A 23,719-nucleotide genomic window follows, 5' to 3' on the forward strand; every position below is an offset into this window, starting at 1 on the left:
AAAAATGTGTGGTCCTCCCCAGTCGAGGGGACATAATGATATTCAGAAGGAGACCCCCTGCTGAGACACAAGGCAAACTGTTCCTAAGCAACAAAACACATTTTCCCTCTCCGAGTGCTCAGAATGAGGCTGGCAGCAGGGGAGGTGTGTGTGTGTGCGTGCGTGTCTGTGTGTGTGTGTGTGTCGCTCGGCATTTGCTTGTGGGGCATGTGGGGGTTCCCCTGACGACTTAACCCATCAGTTTGATGCATGTGTCATTCTCTCTGTCTCTAAAAAGTGTGTCTTTGTCTGTCTGACTATAAGTCAGCAGTTTGTGTGTGTGTGTGTGTGTGTGATCCTCCATGGATTAAGGGGTGTTAGGGAACAGTGACCAGCATCAGTGCGAGTGGATTCAGTCCACATGCTGCCACACACTCAGGGCTTACTGCAGCTGATGGACTGCATTGCTCTGATGGATGGACATATATCAAGTGAAGCCCTGTGATGAAGAGTCCCGGTGCTGGAGTGTTGTGTTCGTGTCAGTTCATTGAGAAATAAAACCAGACAATCCGACATTGTACTGCAGTTATCAGTGAGAGGCAAAGACAGCATGTTAAAATGCTGCATGTCATGCATGTCGTTTCTGTGTGGGCAGCCGGTCCAAACTGTACGTGGGTGTCCACATGAACAGGAGTAGATGATGTAGTTTTACATGAAACAGCCCATGGGCCTTCTTTAACCTCCTCAGACCTGAACTCTTCCACAGCAGCATTTTTAATTTCTCTTTGATATTTGGGCACATTGGGGCCCGATGAATGTAAAAACAAAGAATGATCCGATTTTATTTTTTTACCTGATTTTTGTTTCTAAGAAAAATGAGAGCCACAAATGAGGATATTTGTTTAAAATGTTGATAGAACAGTGGCAGTATAATGTCCTCGTAAGTGGATATCACACTGACTCTCACATCCATCATGTTCTGATGCTTATCCGGGTGTAGGTCATGGAGGCAGAATAACCACACAGACCCAGCTACCCTCAGGCATTATACAGGTGCTTACAAGCTGGCTGAGAGATGTAATCTCTGTAGGTCTGCTTTGGTTCAACATGCTGGAAATATCTCACCGCTGAGTTTTACCACCGCCCTAAACTCGGCGTTACCGACGGAGACCTGCAAAGTCACCAACAGAAGGCTGGATGGGTCACAGTTTTCATAGCTGCAGGTTTATCAGTCGGGACACTGTGGTTTGCATCCTTTGCACGTTGTCTTCATCTCACTCGTGTTTTTGGCTTCATTTCCCAGAAAGGTTAGGCACTGAACACTGCTGGGTTAGCATCGGGAAAAGATTTGGCTAAAAACACGACATCCTGCATGTTTAAGGACTCGTCTGTGACTGCCAAAGGACATCCTGTGGATAACTGTGATACGTTAGCAACTTAGCATTAGCAAAGCTGGCTTGTTTTAAGCCATGGTAACAAGAATGGCCTCTGCAATGTGGATGAGTCTTAGGCTCCGTCCACACTAATGCGTTTTCGTTTGAAACGTTTTCTCTCCGTTTTGGCCTCCCGTCCACACTGAGACTGTGTTTTCCCCGAAGGAAAAACGCAGCATTTTGAAAATGCTCTCAAAAACACACACATTTGAAGACTGTGCGTTTGCGTCGCAGTGTGGACAGTGAAAACACAGACTTTCTAAAACAATGACGCGTTTTAGTCATGTGATGCAGTCATGTGACCAATTAGACAAAGATAGCGGAGGGCATTATACCGCAGTTGTTTTGATTGCTCTCAATCTTGACAGCCCTGTTAAAGGATAATATCAGTGTGTACATGCTGCAGACAGCTGTTCTTCAAATTCTTTCATTCTCACTCGCTTTTGTGCGACTGGAACGTAAGCGTTTTCGGAAGTTTCAATGTGGACGCACAACTCTGTGAAAACGACTGAAAACACTAGTGTGGACGCCGAGCGTTTTCAAATCTATCCGGGCCAGTGTGGACGTAGCCTTAGTGTGAGGAGCTCCCACCTCCAGAGGGAGTTCAGAGTACAGCTGCTGCACCTCCACATTGAAAGGAGACAGCTCCATGCATCTGCTCATGATACCTACTGGACCTCTCCCTGTGGAGGTTTGCAGGCAGGCCTCCTGGGAGTAGACCCTGGGGTAGATCCAGATTCTCACCTGGACTCGGCTCACCTCAGCATCCCCCAGGAGGACATCGTAGCCTGCTACCACTGACTTTGGATAAGTGATGGTTTGGGGGAGGAAGGGAGGCATGTATTTACTGTTAGTGAACTGGGCTTCATCCAAAACAGAACAATGTCAATCAGACGGACTTTTGTCTTTTAAGATAAATCTGAGAAAAAACAGATTCAGTCTATCTGTACTTCACGTGTGATAACAGCTCTAGACCTGAACACTGGCTCCTCTCAGTGCACAGGAGGACCGAGCTCCTGACGGTGACCTTACACACTCATTTCTAACACAACTTTGCTCTCACCGTCACCGAGTCCTGGAGGCCTGGAGGGTCGAGCAGGAAAGTGTCAGCTTGCATTTTTGGCTTCTGGTGGTAAGTAGATGAAATGAATCTGCTGCAGAGCCACGAGACACTATTTAACTATGTGTACAAATAACACTGGCAGAGTAATCTAAGAAACACAAGGTTTATCTCAGAGGTTGTCAAAGGAAGAACTGAGTACTGTAAAGAAAAAAGGTGGTTTTAATATGTGAGGCTGCTCAGATGGAAGAGCCGAAGCACAAAAAGAGAGCTCATCATTCATGCTGCTTTCATCTGACTGTTCAGCACTGAAGACATCCTGATATTTCAAAGACTAAAAACATAAAGAGACTCATCATTATCACTATCACGGCCTCCCGACAGTTAATAGGTAATCCAAGACTGACACCTAGTGGTAAAAAACTGCTTGTAAAACAGCCAGGAGATGATGGAGGAGGCGTTTCCTCTGGGAATAACATCAAACCAGTGAGTCTGTCCGGAGCGCTCAAAGGTCATCTGTGACCAGAACGCAGCAGGATGAATTTAGTTAAGTTTGAATACTCGGGGATTTTCTAAAAGGGAGACGAAATAAACACACAGCACAGGACAAAAAGCTCCTGGCTGCTGCCAAACAGACTGTGATAGGGAGCTATTTCACAATAGATGGTGGAGAACAAACCACAACAACATCAGTGATACTGCCTCCCCAGCACAGTCCCACGGTACTTAAACAAGTACCTTTTAAAAATATGCTTCAGATGTTGGGAGGAGTAGAAACAGCACCTCGGCCTCAGGGCCAATCACAGCTCAGAGAGCACAGCAAAGAAGCGTGGCGCTAAAGAAGGCCGAGCACGTGCTGATCCTACACAGTAACACCAGTCCACAAATGCAGCAAAGACTGGGAGCTGTTCTCACCTCCCACCATAGAACCAGTACACCCAGCACCATCAGTGGACAGAGGTCACTGCAGTTCCACTGGGAAGCTTTTCTCAGGCCTCGCCTTAGAGGACCTGTTCAAACAAAAATCAAACACATGCTGTCTGATACGTTTTAGTATGATGGATGAGAGCCAACTGTGACATCACCATCTAGCAGGGAACTGTTTGTTGTGTAATGTTGTGGGTTTGAAACTATGTTTAGTGTTAATGTAACCGGTGTTATAGATGATCTGCTACACTCAGTTTATTTCAGCACATCATGAAGATGGACAGGTAACATTTCAGCTGCTACACCTGTGTGTGTACCCACATACTGCATGGTGCTCACTATGACAGAAAACTGTGTGTGTCTGTGTGTGTGTGTGTGTGTGTGTGTACCTGGGGCACACATGCTGCAGTCCAACAGTGTTGCAGCAGCTTGCATCACAGTGTTTCCCAAATAAACTCCACTAATTTCCCCATGTGGTGATTAAGTATGTACAATGAAATCGTTTGGTGTTCTGTCGCAACCAATTATGTACACTTTGGAGTCACGAGTGGCAACATGAGAGACCGACAAATTAGCTGCCATTCGTAACATTTATCCTTCCTGGAAATCTGAAGCTAAATCAAAGCAATTATGACCCGAGCGTGTCTGCTTTACAGTTTACCAAGTTTATTAAGCAAATTAACTTCCTAATTAGCTCCTGGTTTTGTGCACACTTTCATCTGCTTTTTGGGTTGCTTTTAAGTAACGGCCAGCACATGAGAGCCCAAACAAACGGTATATGAATGCAACAGGGGCAGGAGAATGGGCCACTTACAAATCAGACCTAATCAAAATCCCAGCATGGAGTTGGGGACACTTGGCGTGTGACGACTGAAATGCTCTGACGAGTCTCAAAGACTCAAAGGAAATTTTCCTTGGCTAGGAAAGCTGCTCGTGATCAGCTTCAAAAGGGTTGTTCTTCAGCAAGTACTCTGCCTGAAAGACAAAGAGACGTACGCCATCATGATTAACGTCACGTGGAGGAGACGCTAACGACCAGGCAATAATCTGTGGGCAGTGAAATACCAGGAAGTCCACGGGGTCCTGTGGTTGAGCTCGGCAGCATTCAATCAGACCCTGGCTCAGCATGGGCACAACCTGTTCCATCAGGTAGTCCCTCATGGGGCGCGACGTGGCCTCCAGCTCCTCCTCCTCCTGTTGCCTCACCTCCTCCAACTTCTTAGTCTAATACACAGAAACATGTAGAGAATAATTCATACTCTGTGACACTGACTGTCTCACACAGCTTGTTAAAGCAAAGCTCTGTCTTCATAGCGCACTCCTCTGCTCATTGTTAGGAAATGTGTTTTATATGTCGTTAACAGCGCCTCGTGTTTCTCCTCCACCTACCCACTCAGCCCAGTGTGCAGCCCTGGCTCTGGCCTCGTCGGCCTCCATCTGCTCCACCTCTGCTCTCTCCTGGGCTTCTCTCCTCAGCCTCTCGCCAGCCTTCCTCCTCTCCTCCTCCTTCACCTCCTGGCTGCTCGGACCGTAGTTTCTGGGCTGGCCCACCATGTCAATGACCTTCTGCATCAGAGGCAGGCAGTCTGCTTCATCGTTGCTGCTGATCTCTGCAGAGGAGGAGCACAGAGACTTTTAGCAACGCTAAGAAAGTAGCATTTCCCCCTCACAAGTGATGCAGTCTCTCTTCACGGGTTACCAAACTGCAGAGGGATGATGTCATGCTCATAAAAGTAGTTGAGGACCACATCATCCTCCGACTGTTTCTCGTTGTAAGCAGCCAGCCGCCTCGAGAAGTTCTCTGGCTCGCAGTTGTGTTCCTGCACACAGCTCTCGGGCAGGTTGAGCACTCGATCCAACAGGAAGGCCTCTGTGGCCTCCAGGCACAACACAAACTCTGTGGCCCACACAAGACAACTGTTACTGATGGAGCACGCAGACTGCACATCTGTTACTGTTGTTGTTAAATGTGAAATAAAAGGATCTGAGTCACAGCTCCCTGCAGGTACCGGGTATAATGTTGGTTAAAGAATTCTGGGATGTTCCATCCTCTTCTTTACCTGAAGAAGAAAAGAGTGAGTGAGCAGGTGTGGCCCTGACGTGCAAGAGCCTCGGGGTGTCCGACTCACCGTCAAAGAGCTCTTTGGCTTGTTCACGTGTTTGGGGAAAGTCCTCCAACACATAACCCTGGTTTTTACACGGGTGAGTCATCAGCTTGTCCCTCATCACGTTCAACAGCAGCTCCTCCTCCAGACCTGCGGGATTCATGTTTCTATTCAACTGATGCCTCGAGGCGCTACAATAGTAAAGATCAGACAATAATACCAATCTGTACAAATAGTCCATGTGATCATGTGATAAAACCATCCAATCCAGACACTGTTCACAGCAGCAGATCATTTCCCATAATACAGATAAATCTGTAATTACCCGATTTATCCTGAAGCATGTGCAAAAACCTGCCTAATTCACATCATGCTCACTTTGTGAGAGCTAACCATAAACTCCCAGCATGTCCCTGCAGCTGAGCAGACACCTCACAAACAGGTGTGAACGTTCAAAGGACACACACCAAGTCTCTGACAGAGGCACAAACACAGCACCCAACAAAGTGCAGAGCACTCAAAGCCAATATAAAACCTGAACTCATGTCACCGTACAGAGAAATGTTCATGTTTGATCTGCATATAATACAAGCTGCTTCAAACAGTTACTGTCTGAGGTACATAAAAGCGAGCTACAGTCCTGAAGAAGCTTTTTCCCAGTCAAGTTTAAAAAAGTTAATAAACCGAATTAAATCTGAATATTCCAGAGTCTACATAGAGCACCAAAGAAACATGGAAACAGACCAAATGTCCCTCATGAATGTAGAAAACAAACACGTTCCTCTCAGTCGTGTATGCAGATCTGACAGGATTGATTAGCAGCTGAAACACAACATCAGTATTTTACAGCCATGAATAAGAACCACCCAGTGTCCATAACATACTGGGCTCTGCTGAACAAACGTTTACGATGGAACACATGACTGAAGTGATGAAGAGATGTGGTTTTGGGTCTGATCAGATGGTTTTTATATAAAGAACATAGCTTTGGTTTGCTGTCTGATCCCTCTGAGGAGGCACAGTCACCTGCTGTATCTTTCCTGGGCTGGCTGCAGAGCCCTTAGCACGTCAGGCAAAAGCCAGACGATCACAGGAGCAGCAATTTTGTACGCTGACACTAGCAAACTCTTCTAAATGTTTTCCAGCGTCAACTGAATGTGTTACAGTCAGAAATAATGTCATAAATACTGAAGCAGCTATTATTACATTAGGCTAAATATTAATGTAGAAGTTAAAGTCATGAATTAGTTCTATATAGAAAACATGAAGACATAACCCAGAACTCTGGAAGGAGGAGATGTTAGGTCTGCTGCTTCAGACTGAAGTTAGGACAATTATCATCTAAGGAGCTCGGAAAGAACGGGGACCAGACCAGTTTCAGTTCTGACACCAGGTGATGGAGTCGCAGGTGTGGGGTGTGTGAAACAGGGCGTGGGTCACATGCATGCTCACATGCAGTACTACTGCTTGGATTTACTGCTATAGTACAAGTAGCAGGGTCTTGTCTCACTGCATCACTGATGTCGCAGTTAAACAGCATGTTGTTGTTGCTTTTTTGTATTTTGTTTCTTCAGATATTTTTAAAATCTTATGAAACTGTATATGAGCTTCCTCCGTAGCTTACGTGAGTGCGACTGCCTCACAAACACCAAACAAACACATTTCTGGTTCTTAATAATTAAAACTAGAAATTACCCTCACAATAAATAAACACACTGCCCTCAGTCACGACTCGTGTGCCAACACATCCAGACCTCGTTATCTGAAGCCGTACCTCGGTTCTGTTCCAGGCGTTCCTTCATCATGCTCAGCTGCTCCTGGGCCTCTTGTGTGGACTTCCCTTCACCGGGATCAGGATTCCTGACAGCATGTTCCTGAAGGGAAAGCAGTTTAAAATGCCTACAGCTGTACTCAGTTCTAATTGATTTGGAGGAGAAAAGTAAAGAGCTCACCAGCCGGGCGATGGTGTCAAAAACGGTGCCTTTCACTGTGATGTGATGGAGTCGGTAATATTCGCAGATCTTTTTGGACACTGTGGTTTTACCTACTGCAGGAGGACCCAGTACACACAGACGGACGGGCTGCAAACACACAGATTAGCCAGTAAAACCTGACAGTGTGTACACTGTATGTAGTCTCATATGTGTGTGACTGCATACCAGCAACCCGCGGGTCTGCCGGAACTCCTGCACCACCACCTCTATATTTTCCACCAGACCAAACTGGCACACCCAGTTAAAAGAGAAAAGTTTCTTGATGTAAGCAGCCTCCATGCGGAGACTGACCAGCAGAGAGTCGGCTTCCATCACCTGTTGTAGCAGAAACAAAACACTTCAGTGTTGGAGAATCTTCTTTTCTCGTCTTTACATGTTTTCACAGACACACACACACACAGGCACACATACACAGACACACATGCACACACACACACGCATGCATGCACATGCACGCACACACACAGACACACACACACACATGCACACACACATGCAGACACACATGCACACACACACATGCAGACACACACACACAGACACACATGCAGACACACACACACAGACACACATGCACACACACACGCACACACACACACACATGCACGCACACACATGCACACACACACATTCAGACACACACACACAGACACACACACGCAGACACACATGCACACACACACAGACACACGCAGACACACAGACACACATGCACACACACACACACACACACATGCACACACACATGCACACACACACACACACACACGCACACACACACACACACATGCACACACACACAGGAAGCAGATGAATGTGAAAAAGCAGCAGTCACACTGATCTTAGGAAAAACGTTTTTCATGTTCGGTTCTTTGAAAACTGTGAATCACTGACTGATGGCGCACACTGATGGCGCACACTGATGGCGCACACTGATGGCGCACACTGATGGCGCACACGTCACACACTGATAAATGCAGAGGCACGTCATACACTGAGATCCTTGGTGAGGAAAGCATCCTCTGATGGCTTTTTCTGGACCTTCCCTGGTCCGAGGACGGAGGCGATTTTCTGGAGGAGAGTCAACATAATTGTCTGATCAACGCTCATATTCACACAGGTTAGACCGTTTACAGCAGCAGTCTGTGGACGCCCCTGAGGCTGCCATCGTATGGACTGTGTATTTGTAACAGGATTCACTGCATTCATTTTTAATGGTCATAGTCTGTGCTAATGCCATGCGTTAGCCTGGAGCTGAGTGTTTCTGGGGGTGGGTGGATCTGACCCTGAAGCCACACGCTCATTGACTAAAGACCTTTTCATTATCCAATCAACGTACCTTTCAAACATAGAAAGAGAAAAATGTACAAAATAAACTTCATGTTTTATTCAATATTATGTGAAAGGAGTGTTTACATCGGTAAAGTTACGCTATTTTCTCAAACATTCTATATGGAAGTATTTTTCCCAATCACAGATCAGGTCCCAGCCCCCGAGGCTAAGCCCACTGTTCATACTGTGTATGGTTTTGGCGAGGCTTCCTGATGACTTGCTAGACACACCTTGACAATTTCTTCCATGGTATTGTTAGAATCGTCCACTGCTAGTAGATAATATGGTCTTGGTTGATGTTGGATCACGCTGTAAACCACACTGGAACACAGAAGGAAAACCACAGGAAACAGTGAAACATTGTTTGTACCATCAGACCCTGCTGTGTGATGACTTCATGTTTCAGGCTGTCAGCTGTGTAGTACAAACACAATGAAGCAGCCAACCTTGCCAAGTCATGGATGTGAATCGTGGGAACGATGTTCTCGCCATCTCCAAAGACGGGTCCATCTTCTCCCAGCCATGATTTCTATAAAGTCACATCACTGCAGTTACTCACATTTGTTGAGTCATTTCCATCTAATTATTCTTTTTCCTGTTTTTCCATGAGTTACAGAGACAAACCGGTCAGCCGACTTCGTGTCATGTGATACATGTATCCACTTTATTGCACGAGAGCGTAACCATCGATAACAAAGCCAGCCGTTTCATTCAAGTCCGACACAGCCTTCTGCAGCATCTTTTCAGTCCTCTTATCACCACATTGTGTTCATGTTCTAAGAGAAATCATTTCCACGATTTCACAGAGTCATCTACACCAGCGGTCCCCAACCCCCGGGCCTCGGACCGGTACCGGTCCGTGAGTCGTTTGGTACCGGGCCGCGAGAGTTGAGGCTCAGGTGTGAAATGTATGGTTTTCAGGGTTTTTATTGGTTTTCAGCGTTATTTTGTTATCGTTTTTATCATTAACTCGGTTTTCCTGGGTCTTTTCACGTGTGTTATGAATAAATCTTCTTTTTTCGGTACCGGTACTAGTTTTATTTTGTTGTATTTATCCGCGACACCTTAAAGGCCGGTCCATGAAAATATTGTCGGGCATAAACCGGTCCGTGGCGCGAAAAAGGTTGGAGACCGCTGATCTACACAAAGCATTTTGGAGACAGTAGCAGTCACGGGAGTTTATCTTGAAACAACAACTGTGACCTTTTTCCAACAATAGTATTTGGATTTTGTTCATGAAACAGAATTTTGACTTTAATTCTCAAACTGCGTTTTTTTTGTGTTGCCCTGATATTCTGTCATACTGTAGAGTGAGAAGATAAAAACATTTTACAACATCATTTAGTCACTTTTGATCAAACCAAAAGTTTCCTACCAAAGCATGCTCAGGACTTCTACCATCCACCTCTGCAGGAAAGACCCTGCCAGCTTACAGGCCTCACACTGTGCACCTGGCACACACACCCAGTGCTCATTTAGAAAGCACTCCACAAGTGTTACCATTAACAGGTGGACACACACACAAACATGCTGATTAGTTTGCGTGTTTTCCACTGAGTCATTGGTTGGCACTAGTTAGCCAGCGTATTCCATCCATCATCCATCGTATTCTCTGCTCAGACAACATGCCGATACACGAACTGTACGAACTTAAAACATTTATTTTTAAATGTAGCTTCACAGACAGGCTTCAGTCTGTGACAGCTCTGAGCTCTAATGTATAATTCAGACCAGTGTTTTCCAACCACTGTGCTGCAGCACATAGGTGTGCCGTGAGAAATGATCAGCTGTGCCGCAACAGGCAGAACAATTACATTCTCTTCCACTAGAGGGCAGTACAACTGCCTGCTCTAATGAAAAAGGGTTTCCAAGTGCTAGTAAAACAGAAGAAGACGAAGAAGAAACATAACAGTCATGCTGTGAGACGATGCGGCGCGTAACAGCAATAGATAAATATCTGAAAACGTAGAGTAGTCGGTCTGAACTGGGTCCAACCCAGATGAAGGCCCTAGCAGGAGCAGCGGTCAGAAGAAAGCATTAAAGTTCAAACCAAGCCAATTCTGCTGCGTCTGGTGTGTGGGGGGAAATGATCAACATGCTTTTGTGACATTTTTGTTTGGTTGTGCTGTGTGATTTTTCTAATGTGAAATATGTGTGTGGTTTCAAAGGTTGGGAAACACTGATCTATATACTTGCAGTGTTTCAGTCCAGCTGACTTTGAACCCGTCTTTCAGTAGCTGCACCTATCGTACCAAGTCTTAGATGATTTCTTCTTGAGGTATCACATTCATAAGACTTGACCTCTGACCTTGAGGTCACTGATAATCAAACCTGTCTGAGAGTCTTAGCAGATACACCTATGGTATTAATTTGCAGCCCCTGCATTGCAGTTTTCCAGTTATGGCATTCACAAATTAAGGTGTCAACATCAGCAGTAAATTAATCTGCAGTGTTAACCTACGTTTGTAACCTGCCTTTGACTTTCAACGGCTGTCTATCCCTCATCCTAATTGTAGGGTGTAGCCTTCAAATCTTACCTTGAAAAAGTAGTGGAAGATCTGTTCTCCCATCCCATACTGAAGTCCTGCTGCCACCACGTACGTGGAGAAGAGCTGTCTTTCCTGAAAGTAACACGTAACACTCAGACACGTCTCCATCGAGTGTCTGTTATTAAAAAACTGTTACAAACTTACAGTTTTGCCCATTTTCACTACTCTCTTCTCCAAATCAATGTGCCGTTCAAAATTGGGATGTGCTCTCCTGCTCCAGAAAATTGCATCAGTGAAAGGAAGCTCCAGATCATCCTGTCACGAGCATCATGGCGGGAGATTACCAGCAACTTCATGACAGATTTATGTGGACATGCTTGGTACTCCATGTCACAGGGTACAGAAATATAAAGAATGAATAATAAAATCCTGAGATGGTTTTTTGCTTTTGACACAACATTATGACAACATCTATAATGTTCTTACTACATGTTTTTATCCCAGAGAGCACTGTAGTCAGAAACATCTCATAAAGGCTTCACTTTAATGAGTTTCTTACAAGTTTAGGTAGATATTACAAATGCACAATGACCGGCATGTCAGATTTCTGTTATATACACTCACAGGATCAGCTGGCTTGCTGCAGGCCCAGGTCATGATCGTGGAGATGAGGATAAACATCTTTGGCCCAGAAAAATGCTCAACTTCACTGTGAAGCGCTACGAGTGAACAAAAAATCTTTTGTGACGGCTTAAAGAGCTTTTCAATGTCAATCAGGTTCATTGATATAGTTCTGGTTCACAACAACAGTTCCCTCACAGAGCTTTATATAATCAAGTAAAGACCCTGCAATATTAGAGAGAGAGCCCCAGCAGTCTGATGATGCCCTGGGACCGCCACCTGGTGACAACGGGAAGGAAGAATTCCTTTTCAACAGGAAGAGAACTTGGCAGAAGCAGGCTCAGGTAGAGGTGACATATACCTCAACTGGCTGGAGGGTGAAGAAAAGAGCATGAAGAGACCTGGAGAAAACTATCAAAGACACTACATTTAATGACATGATCCAGTGGCATTTAAATGCATCAGGACTGTGAAGATGCTACTGGTGAACTGGGTAAGTGTAATCGGTAGGGATGGCATTCCAACAACTTCAAACTGACTTAACAATATTTAAATTCTAGTTAAATCTAAAACTGAAGTTCCACATGGAAGCTTGACCTTCTGACCAGATGGTCAGACTGTGACGTGTGAAGGCGGCAAACACAACAGCTGTGATTTACCTGACCATCACCTGGCTATCCTCGCTCCTCAACTCTACTGCCTCACAGCAAAGACCAGGTAATACTCAGTGCCAATGTCTGAACCACTGCTGGCTTCAGCTTGATTTGTATAAATGATGGCTGTTGTTACATTCTGGACTGAGTGCACTGAGTGCATTACCAATGTGAACAAGAGCACCACAATGAAACACAACCATAGTTACCTCCATAATGTTTGGCCAGCACAACCACTAAATATCAGCCAATGGAGTCAGTAAGTCATACGTGCCGTAGTATTCACTAACATGGCCGGTGTTATCAAAGCTAGCACAGATGCAGTACTGCACATCAACTGAAGGACTGACGAAGTCACCTGGATGAGGGATGAAACGTTTCTCCCACAGAAAACGTCCAGATGAACAGAATCAACCTTTCTGGCTTCATCATACGGGGTTTTCAAAAATATCAATTTGTAAAGTAGCTAAAGCTAAAGTAAGGAAAAACAAAGTGCAAATAAATAAATAATAAACATAAATACAAACAAGAATTTGTACTTATAAGCAAATATTGAGCACATAGCCTCAGGGATACCTAACAGACTTACCCGAGGCAGCCCAGAGAGCTTCTTCCACCTGATCAGCATGCTGGGTAACATTGTAGATAACAACATCACAGCCCATCAGTTTGGACAGGAGCTCATCTCGGTCCAGATGCTTGAAAAAAAGCAACAAATAATTGGTCTTGAATGTAAAGTTTGAATAAAAGGCTAAGGCTTTAACATCGTAAACAACTTTAAAGTCCTTACAGTGTACTGTTCGACCACATGAGGCCTTTCCACAGCAGATGGATGTGAAACAGTTCCCACCACCTGGAAGGTCCTCTTATGGTTTGACACCAGCTCTGCCTCCACGTCAGAGTTGGTATTAACAGCAGCTCCAGCCACACTTCCACTCAGGACCTAATCCAAAAACAACGTTCAAACCAACTTGAAAAGCCTTTCTTGTTCCACACGCCTGAACTCTCTTAAGTTTTCCTGTAATTTCTTTAAGTCGTCTTCAGGAACGGCTCTCTGGGCTTCTTACTGTGTGTGTGTTTCTTTCTGTGTTTTTAGGTCTGCTCTGACGGCCCTGTGGTGGCGTTTCTCTTTGCTTTTGTAGATCACGTGACCCTACTGTGGCGCTGAGGACACCTAGCCAACTCCCTGTTTCAGTTGCTCTCACAGGCTCAGTGCTCACTCATCCAAGAACACAACACAGAACTGATTCACAAACTTTCCTTTTGTAAATAACCCAGATCATGCTTGAGAAACTTGTGTGAACTCTCCTTTGTTGTAAGCTAGAGTCACTTGTAACACATTTCTTCTTTTGCCCCCACTTGTCCAGTTTCCTCAGGTTTTTAGGACACACTGCACACCTGATGGCTCTTCAGCATCATCTCGTGAGTGTAAAAATACTATTTTATGACTGACTGTAGAACTGTTTACCTGGCTATTTATTACAGATTCAAATAAAGACCAGGGAACAACTCGTGTGGGGTTTTTTGCTACAGGCTGCTAGTAACAAGGTGCCTAGAACATAATTCAAATTGGTCCCCTGCAAAGTCCTCATGTCACTGGTTAATAAGCTTGAATAGGTCACACACACAGATTCCTCTGAACATTTCTCTGTGTGGGCTTTTATTTTGAAAATAAATAAATGGTTTTCTTTGCAAAGCTACAGTAAGTCCAGCTTACATCAGCTTAAAGCAAGTCATCGCCGTTTCATGACTTTCTGAAAATGTAAGCATCACCATCAGTCTGTGAAAACACCTCAAACGTAATCCACCAATCAGAATGACGTCATTTAAATGCGTGGAAGCTCGCCAATCGACTGTTGTACCTGAAACAGGTGGTTAAGGAGTGGGAGGAGATAGGGCAGTAGGGCTAACAATAATAGAGAAAGTATCCTTGTTTTAGTAACCGATGATGTGAAAGTGATTAATGCTGAAAACACGAATCGGCGAATCGAAGATGACACTGATTTAACATCATTTCCGGTGTTGTTTGCTCGCTCTGCTCCAAACCAAAGCTAATGAGTCACGTTAGGTGTTGCTGTGAGGTGGCATCAGAGCAGCTCCTTTCACTGAGTCCGTACAGGCTTCAAATGTTACCTGCGCGATGTGTCTGGATGCGTACGAGTCCACGTTGTTAAGAAACACCCGTGTCGTCTCTGGCTGCGCCATGCTGGCTCCCGACCGCTCTGTTAGCGTGTTACTGTTAGTGTCGCGTAGTCAAGGAGACGGCCACTCCCACAGCTGTGACGTTAAAGCGAGGCTGACCAACCATCCTCTGTTTTTGTACTTCTGGACATTTTTTATTTCACTATTCATTAACCGCACAGAGAAGGCGTCGTTTAAATATGTCAAAGTTTTCTTTAAGCAAACAGTTTTATTAAAGTTCTTCATGACTGGGCCAAGTGTCTTATTTTTGGAAATCAAAATATGGTCACCCTATAAAGCATTAAACCAAGTATTAGGCCCTGTGCATGCACACTGATGCACAGCGACCGTAAGATAAGATAAGATGAGATGAGATGAGATAACTCTTTATTGTCATTACACAGTCATACCTAGTACAATAGTACAACAAAATTGTAAACTGACCCCCGCACTGCACTACACAACCAGGGGCGGTCCTGGCCTGTTTGGTGCCCTAAGTGAATACTCACTCTATCCAATCATATTGAAGGCAGTCAGCAAAGTCAGCAAAGAGCAGCTTGGCGTAACGCCCTGTTGTTCCAGGTGAGAGATGGTGGTGTGGAGCGTTGTAACAATGGCGTCATCAGCTGATCTGTTAGCTCTGTATGCGAACTGGAGTGGGTCGAGTGATGGTGGCAGGCAGGACATGATGTGACGTCGGACCAGTTTCTCGAAACACTTCATTATAACAGGTGTTAGAGCAGCTGGTTGGTAGTTGTAGAGGCTGCTAATGTTTGTCCGCTTAGGCAGTGGGCCTATCTTTATCATGTATGGCCCAAAACAGTCAATGCCCGTTGACCAGAACGGGGGCTTATAGAGTCTCAGCCGTGATGAAGGTAAGTCAGCCATTTTGGGTGTAGAAGGTGAGGTGCGCCATCTCCTACAGTCCACTCACTAATGCTGATGCTTCTTAATGTCTTGACATCCTCTGAAAATCCAATTGGTGCGCCGTATTTCCGCAAACAGCCTCTCTGCACCTGGGTGAAGGAGCTGGTCATCATAAGTTTTTATGATGAGCATGGTCAGGGGATGTTCAGCCGCTAGTACGATGGGATGAATACTGTCTGGATCCAAGTCTGCAGCTCGACGGAGGCGACGTCCGACTCTGATGAGACTAGTAAGACTCTCATATTCAGGGGACAGCACACTAAGACGGCTGTCTGAGCACACTGAGGTTAATTATGGAGTTCCACAGGGTTCAGTGCTAGGACCAATTCTGTTTACATTATACATGCTTCCCTTAGGCAGCATCATTAGAAGACATAGCATACATTTACACTGCTATGCTGATGACACCCAGCTCTATCTGTCCATGAAGCCAGATAACACACACCAATTAGTTAAACTGCAGGAATGTCTTAAAGACATAAAGACCTGGATGGCCGCTAACTTTCTGCTTCTTCATTCAGATCAAACTGAGGTTATTGTACTCGGCCCTGAAAATCTTAGAAATATGGTATCTAAGCAGATTCTTACTCTGGATGGCATTACCTTGGCCTCCAGTAACGCTGTGAGGAACCTTGGAGTCATTTTTGACCAGGACATGTCCTTCAACGCACATATTAAACAAATATGTAAGACTGCGTTCTTCCATTTGTGCAACATCTCTAAAATTAGAAATATCCTGTCTCAGAGTGACGCTGAAAAACTAGTTCATGCATTTATTACTTCCAGGCTGGACGACTGTAATTCATTATTATCAGGATGTCCAAAAACTCACTGAAAAGCCTTCAGTTAATCCAAAATGCTGCAGCAAGAGTCCTGACAGGGACTAGAAAGAGAGAGCAGATTTCTCCTGTTTTGGCTTCCCTTCATTGGCTTCCTGTTAAATCCAGAATTCAAAATCCTGCTCCTCACATACAAGGTCTTAAATAATCAGGCCCCATCTTATCTTAATGACCTTGTAGTACCATATCACCCTGTTAGAGCACTTTGCTGTCACACTGCAGGCCTACTTGTTGTTCCTAGAGTATTTAAAAGTAGAATGGGAGGCAGAGCCTTCAGTTTTCAGGCCCCTCTTCTGTGGAACCAGCTTCCAGTTTGGATTCAGGAGACAGACACTATCTCTACTTTCAAGATTAGGCTTCAAACTTTCCTTTTTGCTAAAGCATATAGTTAGGTGACCCTGAATCCTCCCTTAGTTATGCTGCAATAGACGTAGGCTGCCAGGGATTCCCATGATGCATTGAGTTTTTCCTTTCCAGTCACCTTTCTCACTCACTATGTATTAATAGACCTCTCTGCATTGAATCATATCTGTTATTAACCTCTGTCTCTCTTCCACAGCATGTCTTTATCCTGTTTTCCTTCTCTCACCCCAACCAATCACAGCAGATGGCCCCGCCCCTCCCTGAGCCTGGTTCTGCCGGAGGTTTCTTCCTGTTAAAAGGGAGTTTTTCCTTCCCACTGTCGCCAAAGTGCTTGCTCATAGGGGGTCATATGATTGTTGGGTTTTTCTCTGTATCTATTATTGTGCGATCTACTGTACAATATAAAGCGCCTTGAGGCGACTTTTGTTGTGATTTGGCGCTATATAAATAAAATTGAATTGAATTGAATTTAACTGGGTGACCGATCCAGAAGGCTCTGGCCTCCTCTGTCAGTCTGAGCCGAGCGAAGCAGCATGGTCTTGGTTTCTAGGTGCTCTACTGCTGTAATAGGAGTGTCGGCCACCCCGTGTAAGGTCTGGTATGCAGCAACGATCAGCTCATCTAGCGTGGCATACTGTGATGGATCCGGTAAGGTCGGGGATACAGAAGCATGCCCACAGAATGCAGTCTTCCTGAGCTCCTCCATGCTGCATGCTGGGAACTCTGTTGGCAAGTTATGCCTATTGTCAGCTGTTTGTGACAGGAAGGGTGGACCATGTGACCAACGATTGGGGACAGTTAGGTCGGCGAGACGTTTCCCTCTGGTGATGTCATCAGCGGGATTAAGGTCAGAGCCCTCATACTGCCACTCTTCAGGTGATGCTCCTGTATTTCACAGATTCTAGTCCCCACAAATACCTTATAGCGACAGGAACTAGACTGGATCCACTGCAGCACTGTTGTAGAGTCTTTCCACAGGTAGATCGAGCGCAGGAGTATGGTGAGCTCTGTCTGGAGTAGTTTGGACAAGTAGGCTCCTGTGAGTGCTGTGCAAAGCTCCAATCGGGGCCTTGACACCTCTTTGCGCGGGGTGACTCTTTATCGAGCCATCAGGAATGATGTGGCGATGGGCAGTTGTTGTTCTATTACGGAGATAAGCCACAGCTCCATAAGCCTTTTCTGATGCGTCACAGAATATGTGAGCCTCGTATGTCGCATTGCTGGAGTTGTGAGGAGGAGTGTAGCAGCAGGGAATGGTGACGTGTTGAAGGTGTGACAGTTCACCTTCCCACTCGAGCCAGGACTGAAGTAGATTCCCTTCGATGGGCTCATCCCATCCTCTCTATGTCCTCCACAGGGCCTGTACAATCAGCTTGGCCCTTGTAGTGTACGGACAAATATAACCTAGTCGGTCACCCTGGGTAGCTAGTACCTTGTACACATTGTGCAGTGTGACTGTGGAATAGGTTATAGGGCGGTGCTTATATCCCAGAACGTCTGTCGGGCAGTGCCAGCTGAGTCCCGAAGGACGGGACGGACAGGGGTGATGAGATGAGCGTTATGTGAGCAAATCAGCACTAAAGGTTGGACCTGGTTAAATCCCTCAATCTGGACTTTCTGTAGGTGAAGATACTTCTTCTTTAACTGTTCAGCTGGACATGACTGAGTAGCTAGGCTCAACTGTTGGGCTGTGAAGGCATGTGCTACTTTGTACCTCGCTTTGGGCTTAGCCCTTGGTGATACCTGGAATGAGACAAAGCCTCCCTCCATCTGGATTACATCTCGACGGATAGTTCTCAGTGAGAGTGTTGCTTCCTCCTGTTCCAAACTTAGAGATTTAACTGCCGCAGGAAGCACAACAGTCTTCTCTGAGCCGTCATCGAGTACGGCAAATGTGTCCAGAGATTTGCCGCCATGATGTAGTTGGATGAGTACTACTTTAAGCATAACACATCCTGAATGACTTGAATAGTCTAGTTCAGGGGTCGGCAACCTTTCTGATGATGAGTGCATCTAAAATTTCCTCAGAAGTTAATGTGCCTTATGATTGCATTAGAAATAAATTTAATAACGCTCTATATTAACAGTTACACACTATATAGAACCACTTTATAGAATAATATTTGTTCACAGATGTTGGCAGTTATCAGAAAATAGTTATCAGCTATTTGGAAACAAAAAAAAGACACTTTGTATCCATAACAGCAAATGAACTGTACAACAGAAAATACAAATGCTATTTATGGTCTCCTCACAATAATGATAAATACTGTCAATAAGGCCTCTGCAATGTTCTGAAAACAGTTAAACTTGTCAGGTAGTGATGTCCAGCAGGTGAACATGCAGCTCCATGAACACACACAGCTGTGGATTCCAGCTGCGTTCGTAGTTCTGCAAACTTTGACCCTCACAGAGTCGAGCTTTTCAGTTCAATCAGCTGCATTTCGAAGTCCTCTGTATCCAACCAGTTAATGTGAGACAAATCCAGCTGCTCATTAAAACTTTCTGGTTTGATCAGAAAATAAAACATTGGTCCAAACACCTGAAAGTCCCAAAAAAGCATTGTGAATTCTGTCTCCAGTCTATGGATGTATCCGTGTACTTCCGTGGTGCTGATGCTGCGCTGATCGGAGAGCTCCTGAATTTATTTTTTAATGCACCTTCTCAGATTAATTCACTGCGTGTTGTGCGCAGGGCTGGACTGGGACAAAAAAATCGGCCCGGGCATTTTGACTAGAGACCAGCTCACCAGGTATTAAAGCCATAAAGCCTTTGAATGAAAACAAACGCTGTTGTGACAGTGATGTTCAGTCTTGTTGGTATACGTATGATTTCTATACATTTTACATCAGATAAAACCTTTGGTTGTAAGATTCAGATAATTATTTATTAAAAGCATTTTAAATGAGAAAAGTATTTCTTTGTGCCCCCCTTTCCCTGTTAATGCCCCACCTGCCCCCCCTGGCAACACTTTGATAGACCCGCCCCTGCACAGTTACCAGCTGTCAGCTACATAGAAAAGGATCCTGGTGTTATTTGTCTCTCAGAAACAGTTCATAACTTCCCTTCAACTCATTCATGTCACCTAAAAGGTAAACCTGTTTCTCCATCACCTGTTCAGCTCTGATGATTCAGTAAGGACATCTCCTGGTTTCATCTTCATGTTTCCCTCTCACCACATATCCAAACCGATATCATGACCAGCAGCTTTACAGCTGTGGCTCCAGCAAACATCAGCTGATACTAGAAAGTAATATTAAATAAATTCTAACAACAGCTGATCAAGCTTAAACGTGCTGCTGTTGTTTAGCGCGACATCCGCTGGTTTCCTCTTTCTGGCGCAAAGTGGGAGATAAACAAACAAGAGAAAAGCCGATCAGCTGATCATTGATCAGTTTCATGATTGAAGTAGAAACAGGAGAGAGAGGGGGGAGAATGAGAGGAGAAGAGGCAGCTGTGCAGCAAAGACACTTTTTCATTGTAGCTGAAGTCCGGGACAAATCATGATACAAAACGCGTAATATTTTCTCTGAATACGAGACGATTCCGTTTTTTAGGGGACGGTTGGCAACTCTACTAACCTTATGAACAAAAGAAAGTTCACTATCAGTAACATCATAGCACCCACCCAGCTGTATAGAAACTCCGTCATGCTAGCTAGCACGCAGTACGAAAAAGTCAGCATAACGAAAATAAACTCCACCTAAACTTGGTTTATATCTGACCCAGATAGACTGCAGGTCATAACTTCTTACCTGAAGTTCAGTTCACCTGACACTCGGACCGGTGTTCTGAGAAATCATCCTACTCTGACAAAACGTCCTACCCGTATTATAATTTGACGGTGAGTTGCGACTAAACCTAACCCTTCCCCTAACCATAACCTTAAGAAGTATTCCGGATGGGTGAGAGAAAAATAAGTTAATTCGGCATTGGTTTTGTGCGCATGCGCCGCGTCTGCGCAGAAACATTTTGTAGGATGTTTTTCCAGGTAGGATGGATTCCCAGAACAACGGCGGCCGCCTCAGGTCTCTGCTCCTCCTGCCTCCCCTTTCCCTCATCCACCCGCTGGCCTCTGTGGAAGCTCCGCCATAGCCACCACCAAACAACTGAGTTATTTTTACACATCGACCAGCATCTGGCCAATCCACCACCTTTGACTGTTTATACCGTTACAAAAAAAAGAAAACGTGGGGTGAGTGTGGAGTAAGTGCATATGAGAGCATGAGGGTGGGAATGGATGTTTGTATCTGTGTGTGCCTGTTTGTCTGTGTCTATATGTCAGGTTGGGTATCAGACGCCACCTCTCTGGGGACATCTCAGGCCCTCCAAGGTATGGAGGCCTATCTCCGCCCACCACTTCCCCTGCCAGTGGCAGACGCCCTCAGACATCGGTGCATTGGTGGTTCTTTGTGTCCGGGGATGGGCGTCCAAGTACACACTCACTCCTGGTGGCTGCTTGTCGGGGCCTGGAGCCTGGGGCTCGCTCGGGCCACTTCGGGGGTGGGGTTCCCTCGGCTTCTCGGCCTGGGGCTCGGTCACTCTGGCACAGCTGGCTGCCGGCAGAGCTCACGGGCACATCACTGCAACCCCCCTGGCTTCTGCTCCGCGGCTGCTGAGTGACCCCTCATCTGGGGCTTTCCTCAGCTCTTTCTGGGATAGTGGCGCAGCTGCCCCTCTGTTGGTCTTCCTTGGTCTCTTGTGTTCTGAGGGCCTCTGGATGTCTGGAGTCTTGATCTCCTCCATACCTGCTTCATGCCCTGGTGGACGGGGCTGTGGCCCCCCAACACCCTCTAGCAGATCATTACATGAAGGAACCTTTTAAAACAAGCGCGCTCATGCTCACAGGTGTACACACGGGTGCTCACACACACAAACTACACCCTTTTTGGCTCCTACCTCAAAGCACACTGTGCGCTGTCGATATTATGTGCTGCACATGTTTAACACTTAGTATTTACTGCTATATTCCCATATATCATCATGATGTTGTTTATCCCTTGTTAAATGCTTGTTTTCTTTTTTCTTTCTCAACAGGTGATCCAGATGATTGATATATGTATTTTTTGTCTGCTTATTTTGTTGTTTTTTGCCCTTTATCCCCGTCCCTCTCCCCCGCTGTTTTTCTTTCCCTCTTTCTTTCTCCCTTTTCTTTTCCTCATTCAAGTCTGTCCCGTATCTAGTAAGTGAAAATAAAATAAACAATAAAAGGTGAATCAAATAGACCATTACGGCAAGGCTGGGATGGTCAATTTGGTAAAGTAAATCTGTTGGGCATCTTTCTTCGCCTTTAGACAATAATTCTGATGGCAAAAGAGCCAAACGGGACAGGCAAAAAAAAAAAAAGAAAAAGGAAAAAGAAAAAAGAAAAAAAAATCCTCGGCCTATAAAAACGAAAAATCACCATCGACCCACCGGGATGGCCAGTCGAGCTATGGTCGTGCCATCAGTAGTGATGTGCGGATCGATCCTGAAATATCGATTCCTCCGATACCAATCATTTATGTTCTAGAATCAATTCTCATATTAAAATATCGATATTTTAGTAATTTAGGGTAAATTTGTAGTTTATCATTAACAGGAACACAGTGGAAAGAAACTATATCATTCGGATTGTCTACATTGGAAGGAACTACTTCCTCTTCCACCTTTCATAGTCATGTGTGAAATACGGCTGTATAAATGTGTGGCAGCCTCTGGCGTGCGCACTCACAATGGCTGAGCGTAAATGGAGTCATGTGTGGACGCATTTTACCTCCACAAACAGCCAACACGTGGTTTGCGATACATGTGGCAAGACAGTGAGGTGTTTTGGCAACACCACTAACCTGGTCAAGCACCTCAGAGTAAATCATATCACAGAATATGACGAGCGTATGTTGAGACGAACTGAAGAGGAAGACAGGGACAGGTGCTGCTAGGGCGAGACAGACGTCTCTCAGGGAGTCCTTTAGTGCTGCAGGCAGGCAAGGTGTTCAAATAGGCACAACTTCAGGTTTTTTATTTCTATATGATGAACTCTGCATTATTAAGTGATAAGAACAAGTAATCTGATGTCCTGTAATCATTATGACGCTATAATTTGAGACAATAAAATATACAATAAATAAAATAAGTTTTTGCAAAAAGTATCGGTATCGGATCAGTATCGTCGATACCACCCTGAATTTTACTTGGTATCGGATCGGAAAGGAAGTCAGTGGTATCGCACATCACTAGCCATCACCCCTAATCTAGAGACTTAAAATAGGGGCATGCGCCACACCTGTTTTATTTAATATCTGAAGGTTTTTTAAATTCGATATCATTTGTATATAAAGAAATGCCAGAGGAACGCGTGTTGCAGCAGGGACACATGGAAAAGTGTCAGGACACTGGAGTTTGACAGCTGTGATGTAAAGTGACTCCTTGCAGTACATTTCTACATTCTGACCTCAACCCACCACTTGCACCATCAGTTTTCTGATGGTCACACTTTCCATACATTAATGTTGTTTCTGAAAGACTCCAACCTCTGCAGGGATGTTTGGCCTCCTCCTTTAAATGCCACATTTAGAAATGACAAACCTTCTCATTTAAAGATTGGTGTGAACAGGCACATCCAAGAAAAACATTACACATAACCAGAGTGGCAGCACGGTGCACTGTGAAGGATCAACTTTGTGATCATGTTACTCATGGTATGTTCACACTGATTATTCTGTATCTCTAACCTGAGCAGGATACACTAACATTACATGATGCCCCACAATATGACCAGTCAGATTTCTGACAACACTAGCAGACAGTTTTTCTGAAGCATCGTGTTGGCCTTGG

The 23,719-nt window shown here is 45.0% G+C and overlaps 1 protein-coding gene across 5 annotated transcripts; it reads right to left on the reverse strand.

The window, feature by feature from the left end:
• Positions 1 to 2,676: 2,676 nt before the first annotated feature.
• On the reverse strand, positions 2,677 to 14,864 carry LOC146365193 (adenylate kinase 7-like). 5 transcript variants are annotated; one of them, XM_084915112.1, is made up of 18 exons: positions 14,727 to 14,862; positions 13,384 to 13,536; positions 13,183 to 13,291; positions 11,944 to 12,038; positions 11,524 to 11,634; positions 11,368 to 11,451; positions 9,277 to 9,359; positions 9,061 to 9,151; positions 8,492 to 8,569; positions 7,664 to 7,813; positions 7,457 to 7,585; positions 7,279 to 7,378; positions 5,529 to 5,654; positions 5,409 to 5,459; positions 5,099 to 5,296; positions 4,789 to 5,009; positions 4,465 to 4,623; positions 2,677 to 4,374 (listed from the first exon to the last, which is right to left on the reverse strand). In XM_084915112.1, exons 1-18 carry the CDS (start codon positions 14,796 to 14,798, stop codon positions 4,318 to 4,320), a joined length of 2,067 nt encoding a protein of 688 aa, XP_084771238.1. In that variant the 5' UTR covers positions 14,799 to 14,862; the 3' UTR covers positions 2,677 to 4,317. The 5 variants fall into 5 exon arrangements, with proteins under 5 accessions (XP_084771238.1, XP_084771237.1, XP_084771239.1 ...); XM_084915111.1 differs by having other exon boundaries at positions 5,409 to 5,654; positions 14,727 to 14,863; XM_084915113.1 differs by lacking the exons at positions 5,099 to 5,296; positions 5,409 to 5,459.
• Positions 14,865 to 23,719: the final 8,855 nt, after the last annotated feature.

The sequence above is a fragment of the Perissodus microlepis genome, chromosome 19 (assembly GCF_051167445.1).
Source record: "Perissodus microlepis isolate ML-2025 ecotype Zambia chromosome 19, ASM5116744v1, whole genome shotgun sequence".
Taxonomy (NCBI): domain Eukaryota; kingdom Metazoa; phylum Chordata; class Actinopteri; order Cichliformes; family Cichlidae; genus Perissodus; species Perissodus microlepis.